At 43.4% G+C, this 17,108-nt stretch overlaps 1 protein-coding gene across 2 annotated transcripts; it reads right to left on the bottom strand.

The window, feature by feature from the left end:
- Positions 1-5,023: 5,023 nt before the first annotated feature.
- Positions 5,024-16,876, bottom strand: CCNT1 (cyclin T1). Of its 2 annotated transcripts, XM_081900853.1 has the most exons (9): positions 16,662-16,870; positions 15,371-15,452; positions 13,997-14,125; positions 13,188-13,248; positions 11,837-11,899; positions 11,408-11,453; positions 9,319-9,482; positions 8,979-9,049; positions 5,024-8,458 (listed from the first exon to the last, which is right to left on the bottom strand). In XM_081900853.1, exons 1-9 carry the CDS (start codon positions 16,835-16,837, stop codon positions 7,094-7,096), a joined length of 2,157 nt encoding a protein of 718 aa, XP_081756979.1. In that variant the 5' UTR covers positions 16,838-16,870; the 3' UTR covers positions 5,024-7,093. The 2 variants fall into 2 exon arrangements, 1 of the variants encoding a protein (XP_081756979.1); XR_014165739.1 differs by lacking the exon at positions 9,319-9,482 and having other exon boundaries at positions 8,389-8,458; positions 16,662-16,876.
- Positions 16,877-17,108: the final 232 nt, after the last annotated feature.

Genomic DNA, 17,108 nt, shown 5'->3' with positions numbered 1-17,108 from the left:
GAGAGGATATAAAGGTAAAGGGACCCCTGACCGTTTGGTCTAGTCGTGACCGACTCTGGAGTTGTGGCGCTCATCTCGCTTTATTGTCCAAGGGAGCCGACGTTTGTCCGCAGTTTTTCCAGGTCATGTGGCCAGCATGACTAAGCCACTTCTGGCGAAACCAGAGCAGCACATGGAAATGCTGTTTACCTTCCCGCTGGAGCGGTACCTATTTATCTATTTGCACTTTGAGGTGCATTCAAACTGCTAGGTTGGCAGGAGCTGGGACCGAGCAACGGGAGCTCACCCCGTCAAGGGGGTTCGAACCGCCGGCCTTCTGATCGGCAAGCCCTAGGCTCTGTGGTTAAGACCACAGTGCCACCCGCGTCCCTAGGAGAGGATATACTGATTGCAATTTATCCCTCCAGGTGCCCACACTGCGTGAGTTTTTCAAAACGCCATCGTTGGTGGCAAAATTCAAAGCATAAGAATAAGGCTGCTAAACCTTGTTTTCAACAAGTCTAGCTATGAAATAAGCTGACCTCCCTTTCTTATTCCGGTTAATAAAGAATCAGGCAACTACTTGAGAAGTTAAAAAAGATTTACCTACATTTATGATCATGGACTGATTCACAGTACCAGTAAAATCTATCCAGACAAAATACTTATATGAGAGAGGATATTGATGCTATAAATATGAAATTGGCAACTGCTAAATATGTGTTATGAAATTCAGATTGGAAGGTGTCGAGGAAGTCTTTTAGCAATGTAAATATACCAGGGAATAAGAAGAAAAAATTCTTTTATTTTTTGTGTTTTTATTGTTAAGTTTTTATGTTGTGTTAAATGTAATGTCTGTGTTTATGTCTGTGTGCTATAACCAATAACTTATTTTTTCGGGGGGGGGGGAATAAATACCGTATATTTGCAGCTTCATACATGTTATACTAAAGCTGGAGCAAGCAGAGGGATACCTGCATCCAGCCTGGTCAAAGGAAGTGAGGAACAGGAAAGACTATATTGCTCTTTCTTCTCCAGGTGAAGAGGGGAAATGACATCACAGAGTCTCCTCTCTACCAATTGTATTTCAGTGGTCTGAGCATTGGCCTATCAGCAATCCAGTTCTGTGGAATTAGCCCCTCCTCAAGCTAACTAGCTAGAATATGTATTTGTTAGGTTTGGCTGCTAATCTCCCACAGGTCCACATGCTGGGAGTTAAGAGGACACCCGCATTAGCTACCTCTGTATTATGGGACTAAAGCCCATTTTCACCAGATATGTGGAATATGACCCTCAAGTGGCAGGTGTGTGGGCAAAACTTTGAATTTATAACAAAACAAAAACCTCAACAACTTTGGTCTGTCCCAGGCACTGGCAGGCGTTGCCACGTTGCCGAGTATTGGTTCCATTATAATCACGGGCATAGTCGTAAAATGAAAAGGTGTAGGACATGGTTTAAGTGTGCTTTTCCCCTATACCACCCATAACCCCCTTCACTGGCAGAACAGCTCCACTGGCATATTGGGAGACTTCTGCCAGAGCACATGTCGTATCAGTGCTATCAGGCCAGAGGTGATAACAAGAAAACGGGCTTCGGCAGAATCCGAGACCAGGGAGAAGAGTCAGCAGAAGAAGTTTGGAAGAAATTCAAAGACTATTTACAGAAATATTACAAAATTAATGAATGTTAGAATGATGTCGGATAGAAATTAAGCGGTTTCCAGCTGTAATGTTTTAAGAGAATATGGAAAAAAGGTTTAGAAGTAGGTTAAAACTTATTGATAAGGATTTGCTGAACTAACAATTGAATTGGAATACAAAAAAGGAAGGTACGAGGAGGTCTGGGAAATAAGTTAATGAAAAATAAGTTATTGAAATTTTGTGTGTTTTTAAGTATTTTTTGTTTTGGTATTTTTGTTATATTTTTCTTTTTTCTTTTCTTTTTATTGTATTAATATTGAAAACTTTAATAAATATCTTATAAAAAAACAAGAAAACGGGCTTCTTCAGTAGTGCTCCCTTATCTAAGGAATGCTTTCCCAAGGGAGGCTTACTTGACACTGACATTGACATCTTTTGGTGCACTAGCTCTTTTTCCCTAGGCATTTGTTTTTATTTGTAATTGTCTGTTTTCCTTTAGGGGTGTGGTGAAAGTTTTGTTATTAATGGTTTAAGCAACTTACAGTATTATACTTGACTTTTTATTATTTTTCATGTTATTTTGTGCATTTTACTATTATTTAAGTCACTTAGAGATGTTTCCCTAAAGCAGGGGTGGCCAACTCCCAAGAGACTGTGATCAAAGTTGAAAAGACTGATCAAAGTTGTTGAGCTTTTTTTAGGGGATGCAGGGCAAAAATGGGCCTTTTTTAGGGGAGCCAGTGATCTACCAGGAGACCGCGTTCTACCTGTTGGACGTGCCTGGACTAAAGCAGCAAATATGCATGATAATAGTCCAGTCTCTGGCAGTATAGACAGGCTTCCACCACTAGGATTGCATCCTAGCAGAATTGTTATTGAATTGGCAGTCCATACTATCATGGCAGTTCATCCAACTTTCAGTATACAGTGGTACCTTGGGTTAAGAACTTAATTTGTTCCAGAGGTCCATTCTTAACCTGAAACTGTTCTTAACCTGAAACACCACTTTAGCTAATGGGGTCTCCTGCTGCCGCCGGAGCACGATTTCTGTTCTCATCCTGAAGCAAAGTTCTTAACCTGAGGTACTATTTCTGGGGTAGCGGAGTCTGTAACCTGAGGTACCACTGTACCTATATCATTATCTACATTTAAGCATGCTCTAAAGCAAACTTCCTTACATATTTTAGAAGAACGCGCGCGCGCGCGCGCACACACACACACACACACACGATGAGGAACTAGAGCTACATGTTGCAATTCTACAGGGGTCAGAGGGAGAAAACTAAGCACAATTAAGGTTCTTGGAAATCTAAGCTTTCATTAATAAAATATAGGTTCTAGCCCTTATGGCTGCAGAAGTATGTTGTGCTAGAAAATGCATGGGCCATACCTGCTGAAAACATATACCGTAAGCCAGTGGTTGCGGGGTGGAGCATCAGTGCCCTGCCGAGTTCATTGCCCAGCCCAGCAAAACCAGAATTTTGCAGTGAGAAATAACAGAAGGTTGCTAAAAAAATTCTTTTGTGTAGAATTTAGATTGCCTAAGAATGGAGTTTAATTTATTTTCTTTTAGGTTTAATTCAGGAGTAAGAATTTTGCCCGCCCCCCCCCCAATATGCTGTTGAACTATGAGTCCCATCATCCCTAACCACCGACCATGATGGCTAGAGCGGATTTGATTTGGAATCTAGCAACATCTGGAGAGCCACAAGTTCCTCTTCACTGATCTAAATATATGCAAGTACTGGCAATAACTCAGTTGGAAACAAGTACCAACCATTTACTTTAAGCTACTTCCTCCTAATATATAACCGAGGTGACCAAGAAAAAACTACTTAGTTCTTTTGTTTCGATTTGCATAGCTTATTTCTGAAATGTTCATTACATATTTGTGAATCAATAAAGGAGTGAATGCATTGAGTATAAGGGATGTATAATGTACAAATGATGGGCTATTGAACATTTAGTTTCAAACTCCCCAAGTGCTAAGGAAATACTATTGCATACCTGTGCCATCAAGCTGCCCAAGGCAAGAATATTCTGTTAGAACACCCAGTTCAAAGATGTACTGAGCATTATCAAGTAGGCATCACTCCGGTGCAACTGTCACTCATTTAAATGAGGCTCACACAGGAACCTTCAGCAAGCCCCACAAACATAACACAGGTTGTGCAGAAGCAAGAGTTAATCAATAGCAGCTGACAATTGATCACCCGAAAAAATCTAGTCGTACCTTGGTTCTCGAACGTAATCCATTCTGGAAGTCCGTTCAACATCCAAAAACGTTTGAAAACCAAGGCGCAGCTTCTGATTGGCTGCAGGAGCTTCCTGCACTCAATCGGAAGCCGCATCGGACGTTCGGCTTCCAAAAAACGTTTGAAAACCAGAACACTTACTTCCGGGTTTGCAGTATTTGGGAGCCAAAACATACAAGTACCAAGGCATTTGAGAACCAAGGTCCGACTGTATTTCTTTTGAGATATTAAAAAAAACTATTGCAAATGGCAGACTCTGGCTTTTCCCCATGCCCAGCAACATCCTTTTTATTTAATATGCAGCTTGAAGATGAGTTCCAATGATCTTACAAGGTGGCTTACTACCGTATTTTTCGCCCTATAGGACGCACTTTTCCCCCTCCAAAAATAAAGGGGAAATGTGTGTGCATCCTATGGGGCGAATACAGGTTTTCGCCGAAGCCTGGAGAGCGAGAGGGGTCGGTGCGCACCGACCCCTCTTGCTCTCCAGGCTTCAGGAAGCTCTGTGCAACCCTCGGGAGCCCGGCGCGCAGCCACGCCAGGCTCCCGAGGGTTGTGCAGAGCTGCCTGCACTCCTGGGCTCGGCGCAGCTCCGCGCAAACCTCCCGGGCTCGCAGCCAGAGCAATGCAAACCAGCCAGAGCAATGCACGCAGCTTCGGCATCGCTCTGGGACCCGTTCTGGGGGCTGGGGAAGCTCGGGCTTTCCCCAGCCCCACGCCTGTGGGGGATTTTTTCCCCTTTATTTCCCCCCCCCCCCAAATCTTGGTGCGTCCTATGGGCCGGAGCGTCCAATAGGGCGAAAAATACTTTGTGAAAAGTGATATTGTGCTACTGCTACTGCTTGGGGGGGGGAGGGGAATAATTTGCCCAGCATTGCCACTTCCCTCTGTCTGTCCCACTCCCCAGACTGCTGTAAGCAGAAAACTGGTGAAGTTAAAAACTGTTTAAAGATAGGTAAAATCCCAGTGTAAAAAATTTGAGCCACTAGGCAGAGGAGGAAGGATAACAATGAGTCCTGGATCCAGAACTATTATATGATACAAGGTTCTTTCCCCAATGCTTCTGTACAGACTTTCTTTGCTGTATATAAATATTGGGATGTGACCAAGGCAGTTTGCAACTGTTGAAATATAGAAGAACAGACAAATTGTGGAGACAGTACATTTATTGAAACTTAGAATAGTAATAATATGAGCTGGGAATTAGAAAGTTTCTGAAAGATTATGTGAAACCAGACCAAAGTTTGTGACCATCAACAGCTGAGACACCATTGCTTTAAAAATTAAGAGGTGGTGGGAAAATAGTTATTGTTCCAAATTAAGAGAAAACACTTCAATAAAAACCAAACAGATACCCACAGATGAGTGTCTTTTGTTGTTTTAAACATGATACACTCTATCTAACCAGCAGCAATTAAACTTTTCTCACATGAGACTGCAGACCTAGGCCATTGCTAGCCTTGTTTGTTCACAACTTTTAGTTGCTATTAACACACTGGAATAGATTCCTATTGATATGTATTAGTCAAAGCATTCCATTCCAGCTAAGAAAACCACAATGCTTTACACCACACAATCCTCCAGATTTTAATTTGGAAGTTTCTTCAGAGCAGTGGGAATGCCCTGAAATACTTTGCTGACCTAGGAAATGTATACTCAAAGGACAGCAAAGCTGGGATTTATGACTACCAACCCAAGTGTTCAGTCCAATTGTTATGATGCGACAAACCAAGGCTGAATCCTGTCAAATGAACAAGCACTCAGATGTCATCTACAGAAACACTAAATATATGGCCACTTTAAAAAAGAATAACCCCATTTAACTTTAACACAGTACTGGAGAATCAGGTCAGAATGTTATGCCTTTTGCAATACAAACTTAGGCTGGAATACGTCTCTGAATCAATTTACACAGGGTCAATTCCCACATTTTCCCGTAGATCTCAAAGTCAGGACACAGTAAACCTGGCCATAGGTTTATATTGTCGGCAGACGACATTAAATGAGGAGACAAGCAAGTTCCCATTTATTCATCTAGGTTTTACCAGCTCTTTTCACTCCTCTATTCTCCAATCCAAATATGCCTGATTCCACTCACTGCTGTCTTTACAAATACTTTGAAAAGCCTTTTCTGCTTCTAGCAAATATGAAAATCTCGTATCCCATAATGCAGTTTAAGTACAATTTAAAGCATCCCAGAATCACGATTACTGTTCTAACATTCACATTGACTTTCTGCCTCCCTTCCCACTCCTCTTCCCAAACTAACCCACACTTCCAAATAAGTTGCTGCAAAGACCCTCTTTTTTGAAGGCACCCTCAGAGTTCCTGCAGGAAGACACAGTCCTGACCACCTTTATAATGCAGTCCCATCAAAATTATTTTCAATGCCTTATGCTAGGTGGGACACACAGTAGCAGGGCACCCAAATGGAAGAAATGTGGTCAAGGCAGGAAGCGAAAGGTTAAGGAAGACACGTTCCCACATCCTTCCCGCTCAGCAGGAAGGGCTGGACAAAGCCAGAAACGAAAACACACTTTGCTGTTTCCAAAGTTTCTTGGAAATACGGGTCTGCCATCTGTCTCCACACTCACTGGTGAGGAACCAAAAGCCACAGTAGGGAGAAATTGAGGGGGGGAAGCTCCACCCCCCCCTACCCAACCATTATGCTTCTAGTTAACGTTCATGCCTTCCTCAGAGAGTTTTCATGCCTTTTCATCCTATCAAACCTTCACTGCCTTCCACTCAGAGGGAAGCAACTTCCACCAGGACAAGTAACACTTAAGGAGCGCGCAGAGCCCATGAGCCCTGCCTTCATTTCAGTTTCTGCTGTAATCCCCTTCCTTTGTCCACCTTAGAAAAATAAAATCAACACTAAGAACATATATAACTTATTTTTAAATTATTTTAAATGTCTTTTAGGAGAAAGACTGCAACAATTTTAAATAGCCCTATGCCATCTCCTGTTGGTTCGCGACCTTCAAATCAGTCTGACAGGAAACATATCCCCATTTCTTTCCAGTAGGACTGGAGGGGAGGGGAAGCACATGGAGAAAGATGGGTGCATCTTTTCACAGCTTCAAGGGCTCCACATTCTCATACCAATAATAAAAATGTTTTACAAAGGGGTTCGGGCATTCACACAAGGCAGTGGAGATCACTACGAGCAACATGCCCTCAGCAGACGGCAGCCCAACCTCAGTAGTTAAAAACGGGAATCACTTGGGGAGAGGCGGCAGGGGAGGGGGAGGTTCTGAAGGTAGAGGGGGCGGCCGTGGTTTATCCACACTCGCAGCAGCCCTGGGGTTCAAGTACTCGCCATATGAATGTACAAAGTCAAAGGTGGGAGGCTGGGTGGGTTGCATGCCCTGTGCACTGAGCAAGGAGTGCAGCATGTTCACTGTATCCTGGTAATCAATGGCCTGGTTCATGTTATGCCCATTGGCCCCGGCAGTGCTCTTGTCCAGTTTCCCAGGAGCCCCTCTGGTTTTGCTGCCCTGGACAAAAGGGAGACCAGCTGCATCCAAGCTATGCCCAGGGTGCTGGGGAAAGGGAAATGGCATGGGGGGCCCTTTTGAATTCTTGCTGATTTTCGGCTGATGTTCATGTGCTGCAGCTGAGGCCTCCTCAGAAAGTGGTCTCTTGCGGAAGGAAGAAATTGGGACAAAACCTTTATGGGATGCAATGCCACTTTGGTTACCATGCTTGGAGTCCACTGGCCGCTTGGTGCTGGCAACAGGTTGTGCATGTGAATGTTTGTGAGAATGGTGGTTGTGGTGGTGGTTAGAAGAATGGACCTTATGTTTTTCCTTGTGCTCTCCTCGGCTCTTGCCGCTACTTTCATCAGAAGAGCCCGGCCGTTCTGACAGAGTCGGCACCTTGATGCGCATTTTTATTTCCTCCGGTTTGGAGGAAGAGACAGCAGGCTTGTCCCCTGGTGCAGTCAGCCGAACTTTGAGGGCAGATGAGGTCTTATCAGGCTTTTCAGTGGGGAGCCGTTCAGAACCATCAGAGCTGCCACCCAATGGGATTTTCAGAATGATGGGAGATGGGTTATTCTCTTGCTGCTGCACATCCCGTTCCCGCTGCTGTTGCACAAGCAGGTTCTGAGCAGCATAGGCATATTGAGAACGTACATTTGCCTCCATGTTTTCCAGCTCACGTTTCTGTGCAGCTAGTTCTTCAGCATGTTTGGCACGATACTCCTTTAATGATACTTTTGCCAGTGGTGCACTTTTAATGCTCTGCTTAGAGAAGGGGCCACTACTGTTATCGAGATGTGGATGATCTGTGCTGGAAGACATTTCACTGGCCCTGTGGCTGACCTCCAATTTATGTGACGGGTGTGGAGCCATCCAGCTGTCTGCTGACATCACATCTGTGCCAAGGTCCCCTGGAGAGTCGCCTCCTGCACCTGAAAGCGAAGCAAGGCCTCCAGCTGTCGAGGAAGTAGACATGCTCATCAGACCCGCAATGGTTGTGTCAGAGGAGCTTCTGGAGATCATGCTGAGAATGGTCTGTTCTGAGAGGCAATCATCATCACCTTGATCATCAGTCTTTGATTTCCTAGCTGCCTGGCAGGCCTAGGGGGGAAAACAAAAGCAGTACCAACTTTAGAATGCCAGATCTCTCTCCTTGACGAAGGAAGGAAGGAAGGAAGGAAGGAAGGAAGGAAGGAAGGAAGGAAGGAAGGAAGGAAGGAAGGAAGGAAGGAAGGAAGGAAGGAGCTGTCCTGTTTTGTTGCAGCTGTCCTGTTATGCCATTTCCATAAACATTTTTTTCATTCACAAATTGTCTTGCAAGAAAATAGAACACATTGCATTTCAACAGCATACAACATTTGATCCTGCCACTTTAGAAAATTCTATTATGGGAGAAGGCTGCAGTAAGGGGGTCTATACACCCCAGCTTGCTGTCTGATGAAACCTTTGGATAATTCAAAAAAATATAGAAGGGTTTATGTAGAGAAGCATACACCTCTTGAATATTCATCTCCTCACAGCCAGAAGATGTTGATTATACATATATTTCTGCATTACTTATCAAACTGAAGAGCACACACAACTTTGCCAAGCCATGCTCAGAGTGTGCAGAGGACCTTACCCGCCAATTCCTGATTCGTTTCAGCCGGTTAGGAGTTTTCTCAAGGATCTGCAGGAATTCATGAGTAAGTTCTGCAAGATAAACACAAGAACACCAAGCAGTAAGAGGCGTGAAATTTACAAGCCAGAACCCAAAGGGTGCTTTAACTTCTGCCCTTGCCAGCAACAGATGGAGCATTCCTGGGACTAATGATACTGGCTCAAGTTATCAAATTAATCCCACTTAATTTTTTATTGCCATGCTGGAAATCTTGGTGAGAATGTCCCTTAGAAGTAAGATATCAAGGTAATAAAATACCTCATTGTGCATGGGAATGTATTTGACCTTGCTCCAAACTTACCATCCAAGAGTTCCAGAGTTACAGTGCCATCAACGTACTCCCACCAGTGCTTCCCGTCCATGGAGACTGGGATCTCCCAGTTGGACCACTTACAGGCCAAGTGGATGCAGACGCAGGCCACAACGGGAGGGGTGTACTGCAGGCTGAAGGTGGTTAGGTGAAGGCTGACATCACCAGCAGGGAGAGAGAAACAGAAAGCTGTAAGCTCCCAAGCCTGAACGGCAGCAGCACACACAACCGCCCGCTGGACAGACACTGCAAGAAGTGAGCATCCCTCAGCTTTAAAAGCCTTAATTATTCTGCATCGTCAAGCAGGCCCTGCTTAAAACAACACTGTTTCAGCCTTCTTCCACGAGGTTTTCCAGGAGCTCCCGTCAGCCTGGAGCTCCAGGACCCCCATACGGCCATCAGGGCGGGCAGAGGGAAAATGCTGCATTTGAAATTACTATTTTGGGGTTCCACAGGGCTGGATTATCCAATAGCACCAGAGAACAATCTCAAGAGATTTGGGCTACTTTGCTCTTTTTCAAAGGAATTTTATTCACCAGGCCAAAAAGTGCCAGAAACCTCCAGATACGACAGTCTGATCAGTGATGGCAATAGATTTTGGCATCAGATCCAAAAGCCAACAGTCAAGCAGTTGTGCGAGACAAACTGTAGTTCCCTTTAAGCTTTGGCCAATTCCACAGAGCATCAAATCATCTTGCATGACAACAACCTAATAGGAATGGGCCCCAGAAGGCTGATAAAGAGATGCTGGCAAGATACTACTTTACTCATGGTACATTTCTATCCCAACAAACTCTTCCGGAGACACTACAGGGCAAGGCATTGATTTGTAATTGGTGTCTGCTGGGACAAAAGTGGTCCTTGGGAGATGTGCCAGCTGCTCTTTCCCTCCCCTACACCAGTTGCCAGGGATGAAACAAGGTGTGGAGGAAGAAGCAACTGCTGTGGTGATGGGACTTGCAAGCAGCGTTTTGAGAAGGATGAGGCCTCAAGCCCATTCCACCCCCCTCCTTCTAAATAAATTAATCTCCAGCAGAATTAGTACTCTTTGCATATTATACATCAGCTGACTATATACTCTGCAACAAGGTAACCCAAATAAGCAAATCTACATGTATGTTATTTTGCATTTTTAAAATCCTACAAGAAATTAGAAAGAGAACTCAAACCCCATTAATTGGTCACAGGAAAGCCTATGTATCTACACTCTGGCTTCTGAAATTTCACAAGGCACAACATATGTCACCAAGTTTCTATATGCCCTACTTTAAAGAAAGAATAGTCAAATCCTAAGGATGCTGACTGCTGTGTTAGACACAAAATTCCCTACTTCAATCCTCCATGAAGTACAAAGCTGAAACATGTGAACAGCTGCATATACCAGGCCACATCTGAATTCAGAGAAAACTAGTTTGTATGAGTGTCTGAAACACTGTCAAGAAGAGCACTAAACTGAGCAATGTTTATCACAACAAAATCTAAACATGAAATATAAAATCTATAGAACGGCAGCCTTTGCACACAATATAGTTCCAAAAAGTGATTTCAACCATGTTGCAGGGTTCAAATACTGAAGAGGCATCTCTCTTCTGGAGAACTCTAGATTGAAAAAAGCCATCTCAAGCCAACAATTTAGCTTCTTCCAAAAGAAAATCTAATTCTTTTCATCTCAGATGAATGCTGCTAAGTGTTCACTGACTTCTAGATGGAAAGATCCAGTCTGATCCACACTTAGTAGCAAAGCAATTTTAGCCTGGAATTATAAATAGCCAGCCACCTATGGCAAGCAAGAATTGTTTCAGGGTAACCAAGCAGGAAAATCCTAATAAAAGCTGTTTATTTTTTTGTTTAGGCCACAACATAGGCTAGTACATGAGCTAGTAGCATTGTCAACTTATTTTCTAGGAGATTTCTTCAGAACAAAACCTTAATTTATTCTAGAGTAAGACATGTACTGCCCTGATATTCAAATGCGCAATAAAGCATTTCTTCTGTAAGTTTAGAAGGATGTTCTTCTACAATTGTCAAGAACTACATTCCCAAATAAAAAAGCTAATAAGAGTAAGCCTTCAACATGTACCTGTTGGTAGCCATGAAGTAGGACGTCTGTGCCAGATCCTTGCTGGCTGAAAAAAAAAAAAGGAAAACCACGTGTTAGTGCTGCAAAGCACCTCTTTAATATACAATAATATTCTATTGGGAAATAGCTCAGCAATTCTATTCTATTGGGAAATAGCTCAGCATATTGAATTTACTTTGATTATATATATACTCATCAGCTGTAAACGCCCACTTTAATACTGCCATACTCTGAAAGTTTGTATCCAACTCATTACCACCATATTAAGTCAGAGTAAGGGGTGAATATTTAGTATAGCAACACCCTCTGTTTATTTTACTTGTTCCTTTGACCAAGAAACAATTTGTCGACTAAGAAATGCAACCACTTCTGTGTGAAAGTGTCATAAGTGCTGTGCCAGAATCACAGCAGTGTTGAATCACTGCTTACCTCGCACTAGCTGTGTGCATTTCACCACATGAGTGTGAGGATGATCTATGGTGATCTCAAACCCTGGAAGAAAAACAGGTGACAGTTAGGTCATGGATATAACATACTTGTGCTTCTACATACCACAAATGCCTCTGGATCCTGGGAGGCAAGTAGATTGCTCATTCTTCCCCATTAAAGCTCATGCTGTTTTCAGTTGCAAGCAAGAAGAAAGCACAATATCTTCCTAGGTTCAAATGAATCTGTTATCCAGCACAAGAAAATGACAGAAACGTCTAGCTTCTAAGGCAACCATATTCTCTGCTGCAAATATACTAAAATACAACTGAACATTCTAAATCAGAAAACTAACCTGTATTAAAACAACAGGAAAAGAAAATTCTACAATCTACTGGAAGAGGGCTTTTCCTGTCACACCAAACACCAACAAGCAATGTTTTCCTCTTAAGCAACAGATGCTCACTGAGTATAAACCTAGTTTTTAAATGGTTTCTTTTAAGGGGAAATGTTTGGCCCAGCTATGGACTGGTCTGAGAAGTCCCAGTGAGCAACGGCTCAGGAAAGAAAAAAAAAATTATTTGAAGCCTTGCCTTCTGCCAGACAGTAACTACTACCAGCAACAATTAAGTTAAGCAAGTTCTTCCTCTGCGATTTTCTTTGATGAAAGTGTTACTGGAATAATTTTGTTGTGTCCCTTGCAGCCAGCGATAACTTCTTTGTACATTGGGGACTATAATTTATATACCACTTGATTGTAAGAAAACCTCTGAGGTGTTTTCAAAAAAGTGTTTGAAATATCTGCATATAACAAGCAAGATTGGGCATCATATCATTCATCTAATTACAGTGAGAGATAGTATCTGTAAGCCAAGAGGTTACCAAAGGCATAGAAATAATATTGTTTCAGCTATCAAAAAACCTGTTTGAATTAGTTACAAAGTAGCAAAAGCTCAACATCAACAATTCATGTCAGTTTGTCTGGGTATCCAGTTCCCACCCAGCATGACCAAGCTAATCATACAATTGGAACAATAGGCTGTCATGTTGCTAAGCCTTCAATCCAGAGAACACTGCATGGAACCTGAACAATATAAATCCTGTTGAAAAAGAACCCAAACCAAATTTTGCATTCATATTGGTTTACAAGAATGTCAATAAATTCGCCCTAAACAAAACATATCAAACAAGTCATAAATTGTGAGGTTTGTCGCCTGGACTGATGCTCTCCCACACTGGCCAGCTGTGCCTCTGCCCTCCAGCTGTGAAGAAGACTGGGATTAGACTCTCCACTCTGCGGAACTTTCCTGGGTCTGAGATTCATGAAGCAGCCCGTCCGCTTGGAAAAACTTACCCAGGGTCTGCAGTATTATGCTCTCTAGAATGACCAGGTCTTGGGCTTGTTGCAGGTAAGCCTGGGGTTGAGAGGACAGGCAGGTTACTTGTGATGAGGCACTCTGTATCAAGCCTGCATATTTCTAACACTCTCTTGGGGAGGCAAAAAAATATCAAGGGGGAATCTTTATCATAGTCAATGCTGGAGAGAATTGGCACAAGCATCCCATTCCCAGGAAAAAAATGTTAAGTGCCCAATAGACACAATGCTTGCTCAAGAGGTTGCTCTTGATTCCATAATGGCTTCAACTGCCATGAAGTTATCAGTGTGTGTTTAAAAATTTGCCCTTTCCTTCAATTTGGCTTCAGAATAAAGCTTCCCCCTTGTTGGCAAGGTTAGATGTGCTGGTCCTGTCAAGAAGGGCTGTGGTGAGATGTAAAACAATATGCTTAACAATCCTCCTGTTTGAATGGCAGTGACAGGAATGAATTTCAAACAACGTTTTCTGTGTCACCATAAGAGGGTGATCCTGGCAGGCAATATCCACCCATTAATACAAACAGTGCTACACACCTGGCTTTAATTCACAACACTCTAGCAGGAACACACAGGACAGACAAGCTATTTGGCTTACAAAACCCCAGAGCTTTCTGTACTATGCACCAGCAATATTCAAGAACTAATTACTATTGTTCAGATAATATTCCAACAAAGCTGTAGCACTCTAGATCCAATGAAGCACAGGGGACTTGCACTGCCAGGATTCGTCCTTCCCCTCCCTCACTTGTTGAGCACTGTATATGTTTCACAGGTATTCAGTTACTTACCTCACTCCTGGTATCTGGAAGCGCCTCTTGAGGATGCAGACAGGCATGAGCGACCTTGATGACATGCTCCAGTTTTCGCGGTTGCTCCTCCACCTTGGCTGCCAGGAAAAGGGCAGCTGGTGCTACAGACTTTACAGAGAAAATAAATTTAAATGCAACATCCTCTTTCAAATGGCAGCAAACCTCCTTGGTATCAAAAAGTCCAGAAGAAGTATCTTAACAACAACTTAGAATTGGTAGTTCTACTATTTGACTAAATGTACACAAGCTGAATTGTATACACAAACATCAAAAGATTCATTTGGCAAGGCCTCGTAACCTGCAGAACATACTGGATTGTATAAAACCCATGTTTTATATGAAAGCTATTAAACAGTAGACAACCAGTGCTAATTTGGGATATAACTACCTGGGTTTTCACACTGCACAAATTATGCACAGTAGAAGCTATAATTTAATGTAGAGGATGGTTTCTGGGAATTATAGGCTTATTTTTTTCCTTAAAAACATTATGACTCCAGGTCTTATCATCACAGGAAAACTAAGTTACAAAAATGAACAACTTCTACAAGGAACTGTGGGTGCAAGTTTTCAAGTTTTCCTGGGGCATTCTACTGCTGATCCTTAAGTGAAGACCACTGCTAAGCTGATGATCAATTTAGGAGCTACCTTGATCACCATAGAGTCCAAAACTTGATACACATCTATTGAAATAGAAACCTAGGTTAAAACCATCCAGTTTTATATGGAATGTGTGCCGTTAGTTACAGCATCCAAGTTTTAAAATGTGTTGCCTCAGGAAGTTTACCTTCCTCTCTTCTTCAGCAAAAAATGGACATCAGCAAAATGGTATTGTTCCTATAAGCATTTGACCTAGGAGGTGATGCCTCTAAGTTCATTCATGGATTTGCTATTGCTGTTGCCACTACATTTCACTCTTCTATTATCTTATTGTTTAACTATTAGTGTGAACTAGTGAACACAAAATGAATCTGTTCATGTTCTGTTCTTCTTTATGTATAATTGCTAGCGACCTTAAATGTATTTTTAGATCAGAAAAATGAGATCAAATGTTTAATAGAGATTATGCTCGCTCTCATACACTCTTCATAATAAATTATTTGGAATTAATTTCTGAAAAATGTGACATAGAATAAAACCTTTAAAGATTTCCACCACAATACTCAGCACACACCCTTTCTCTTAATCTGTGTGGGATAAGGGAGAATATGAAACATATCTATGTACAATTCCAACTAAGAAAAAGTACTAATACAAGTGATACAAATGTATTTTTAATCTTTGCTGGAAGGCACCCAGAGTGGCTGGAGAAACCCTGTTAGATGGATAGGGAAATAAAAAAATAATACTTACATTTCGATGAAATTGAGTAAAAGATTGAACCATGTAGAACCGATGCATGTAGACAATAGCCGTATTGATAGTCAGTTGGGAACTAGTATCTTGTGGTTAAGGAAAAAGCAGACAAAGGCTTTCCAAGCATATTTTAAAAGGGTTATCTGCAAACTGTAGGTTTTAAGGGACTGCACTGCCCCATGTATTCCAATCTTCACAACACACACTGATGTGAATCAGTGTTTTTGAGGTAACGTACATCACACATTAGCAAATCCCAGATGTCTACAAAACACTTATCCTTCAGATGCAGGCTTACACAGGAAGTTCAACACCAATAAATGCTAAAACAATATTGGGCTGCAATGCTCTGCATTCTTACCAAGAGTAAGCACCAATGGGACTTCCAAATAAACGTGCATGGAATCACACTAAGTGCCATATGACCTTTAAGTAAACTCACTATACTAAGGCTACAGTCATAATAGCACTTATCTAGGAATAAGCCCCACTACACACAAAAGGATTCATTTCCTAGTAGACCTGGCTAGGATTGTACTGACAATAAAGAGACCCTCTCTCTGAACACACATCTAAACACACATACACAAACGTTAATTTTCCAGGCTAAATCACATCTTTGAAATCAGAACCAAGCTTTAAAGCATTGCTAAGGGCTCACCAACATTTACTCATAATCAAGAAACCTAATACAAAAAACACTGACAGAACTTGGGCTGCATTTTGAAAAAAATATACCGCAATTAAGTATAACTAGCATTAACCTGCGCAAAAGAGAAATGTCCGTACAGGAACCAAGACTGGCCTCTTTTCCCACCAGCAAAGAACCCTCTTAAAATTTAGCTCAAATCTTAGATTCGCAATCCCAAGCCAAGCCGGCCTGCTAACAAATGAGTGCGCCTTCCAAGTTGTTGCTCAATAACTGCTTCCTCTCTCGGGCCTTGCAGCTCGATCAAGGCTTCAGGGCCTAGTCTCCTCTCCCCGACCCCACCTAGTTCCACCCCAGCCTTCTCCGCGTCGCGGAGTCGACCCTCCGCGGCCAACTGTAAAGGCGTCCCAACTCCCACCCGCACCCGGGCCAACGCGCGGTCTTTGTAGGACGCGGCCTAATAACGTGCCCCGTTCCAAGCCGGCCGCGAACCACCGTGAGGCCCCGGCCTTGGTCTCTCGCCCCAGAGGCTTCAGCCCCGGCGAGGCCTAGTTCGCCCAGCGGCCCAAGCGCGCTTCCCGCACCCTGCTCAGCCCAGCCCCAGCTCGAGCTGCCGCGGCCTAGTCCCCCAATGGATACACAGTCAGGCGCTGGCCCATATCCTGAAGCAGGTTGGCTGCCTGCTGCCGGTACGACAGCTCCTTGTCTGGGTCGAGCCCCGCGCGCCGGGAAGGGCTGCGCGCCAGCTGCTCTCGGCTGAAATACCAGCGCCCTCCGCCGCCTCCTGCTGCAGCCGCCGCGCCACACACCGCCATGATGGCCGCCGTCGCCGTCGACAACCACGCATGCGTGTGGAGACGCACGCACCGCGCACCGGCCTACGCTTGCGTGACCTCGCCCAAGAGAGTGCGTGCGTGCGTACGTGCGTACTTCCGTTTCCTCTCCCGCTGGGAGAAATAAAGAGGATGTGCGTGCCGAACTTCCGGTATTGGCTTGCGTAGGGGTGGGGGCGGGGCGTTGCGTTGACAGTTACGTTTCAGTGCGTCGGTCGATGCCTCCCATCTCTATGGCGATCGTCGTACGGAC

This window comes from Podarcis melisellensis (assembly GCF_964234715.1).
Source record: "Podarcis melisellensis genome assembly, chromosome: 2".
In the NCBI taxonomy this organism is placed as follows: domain Eukaryota; kingdom Metazoa; phylum Chordata; class Lepidosauria; order Squamata; family Lacertidae; genus Podarcis; species Podarcis melisellensis.
This window is presented reverse-complemented; position numbering and strand designations above follow the sequence as displayed.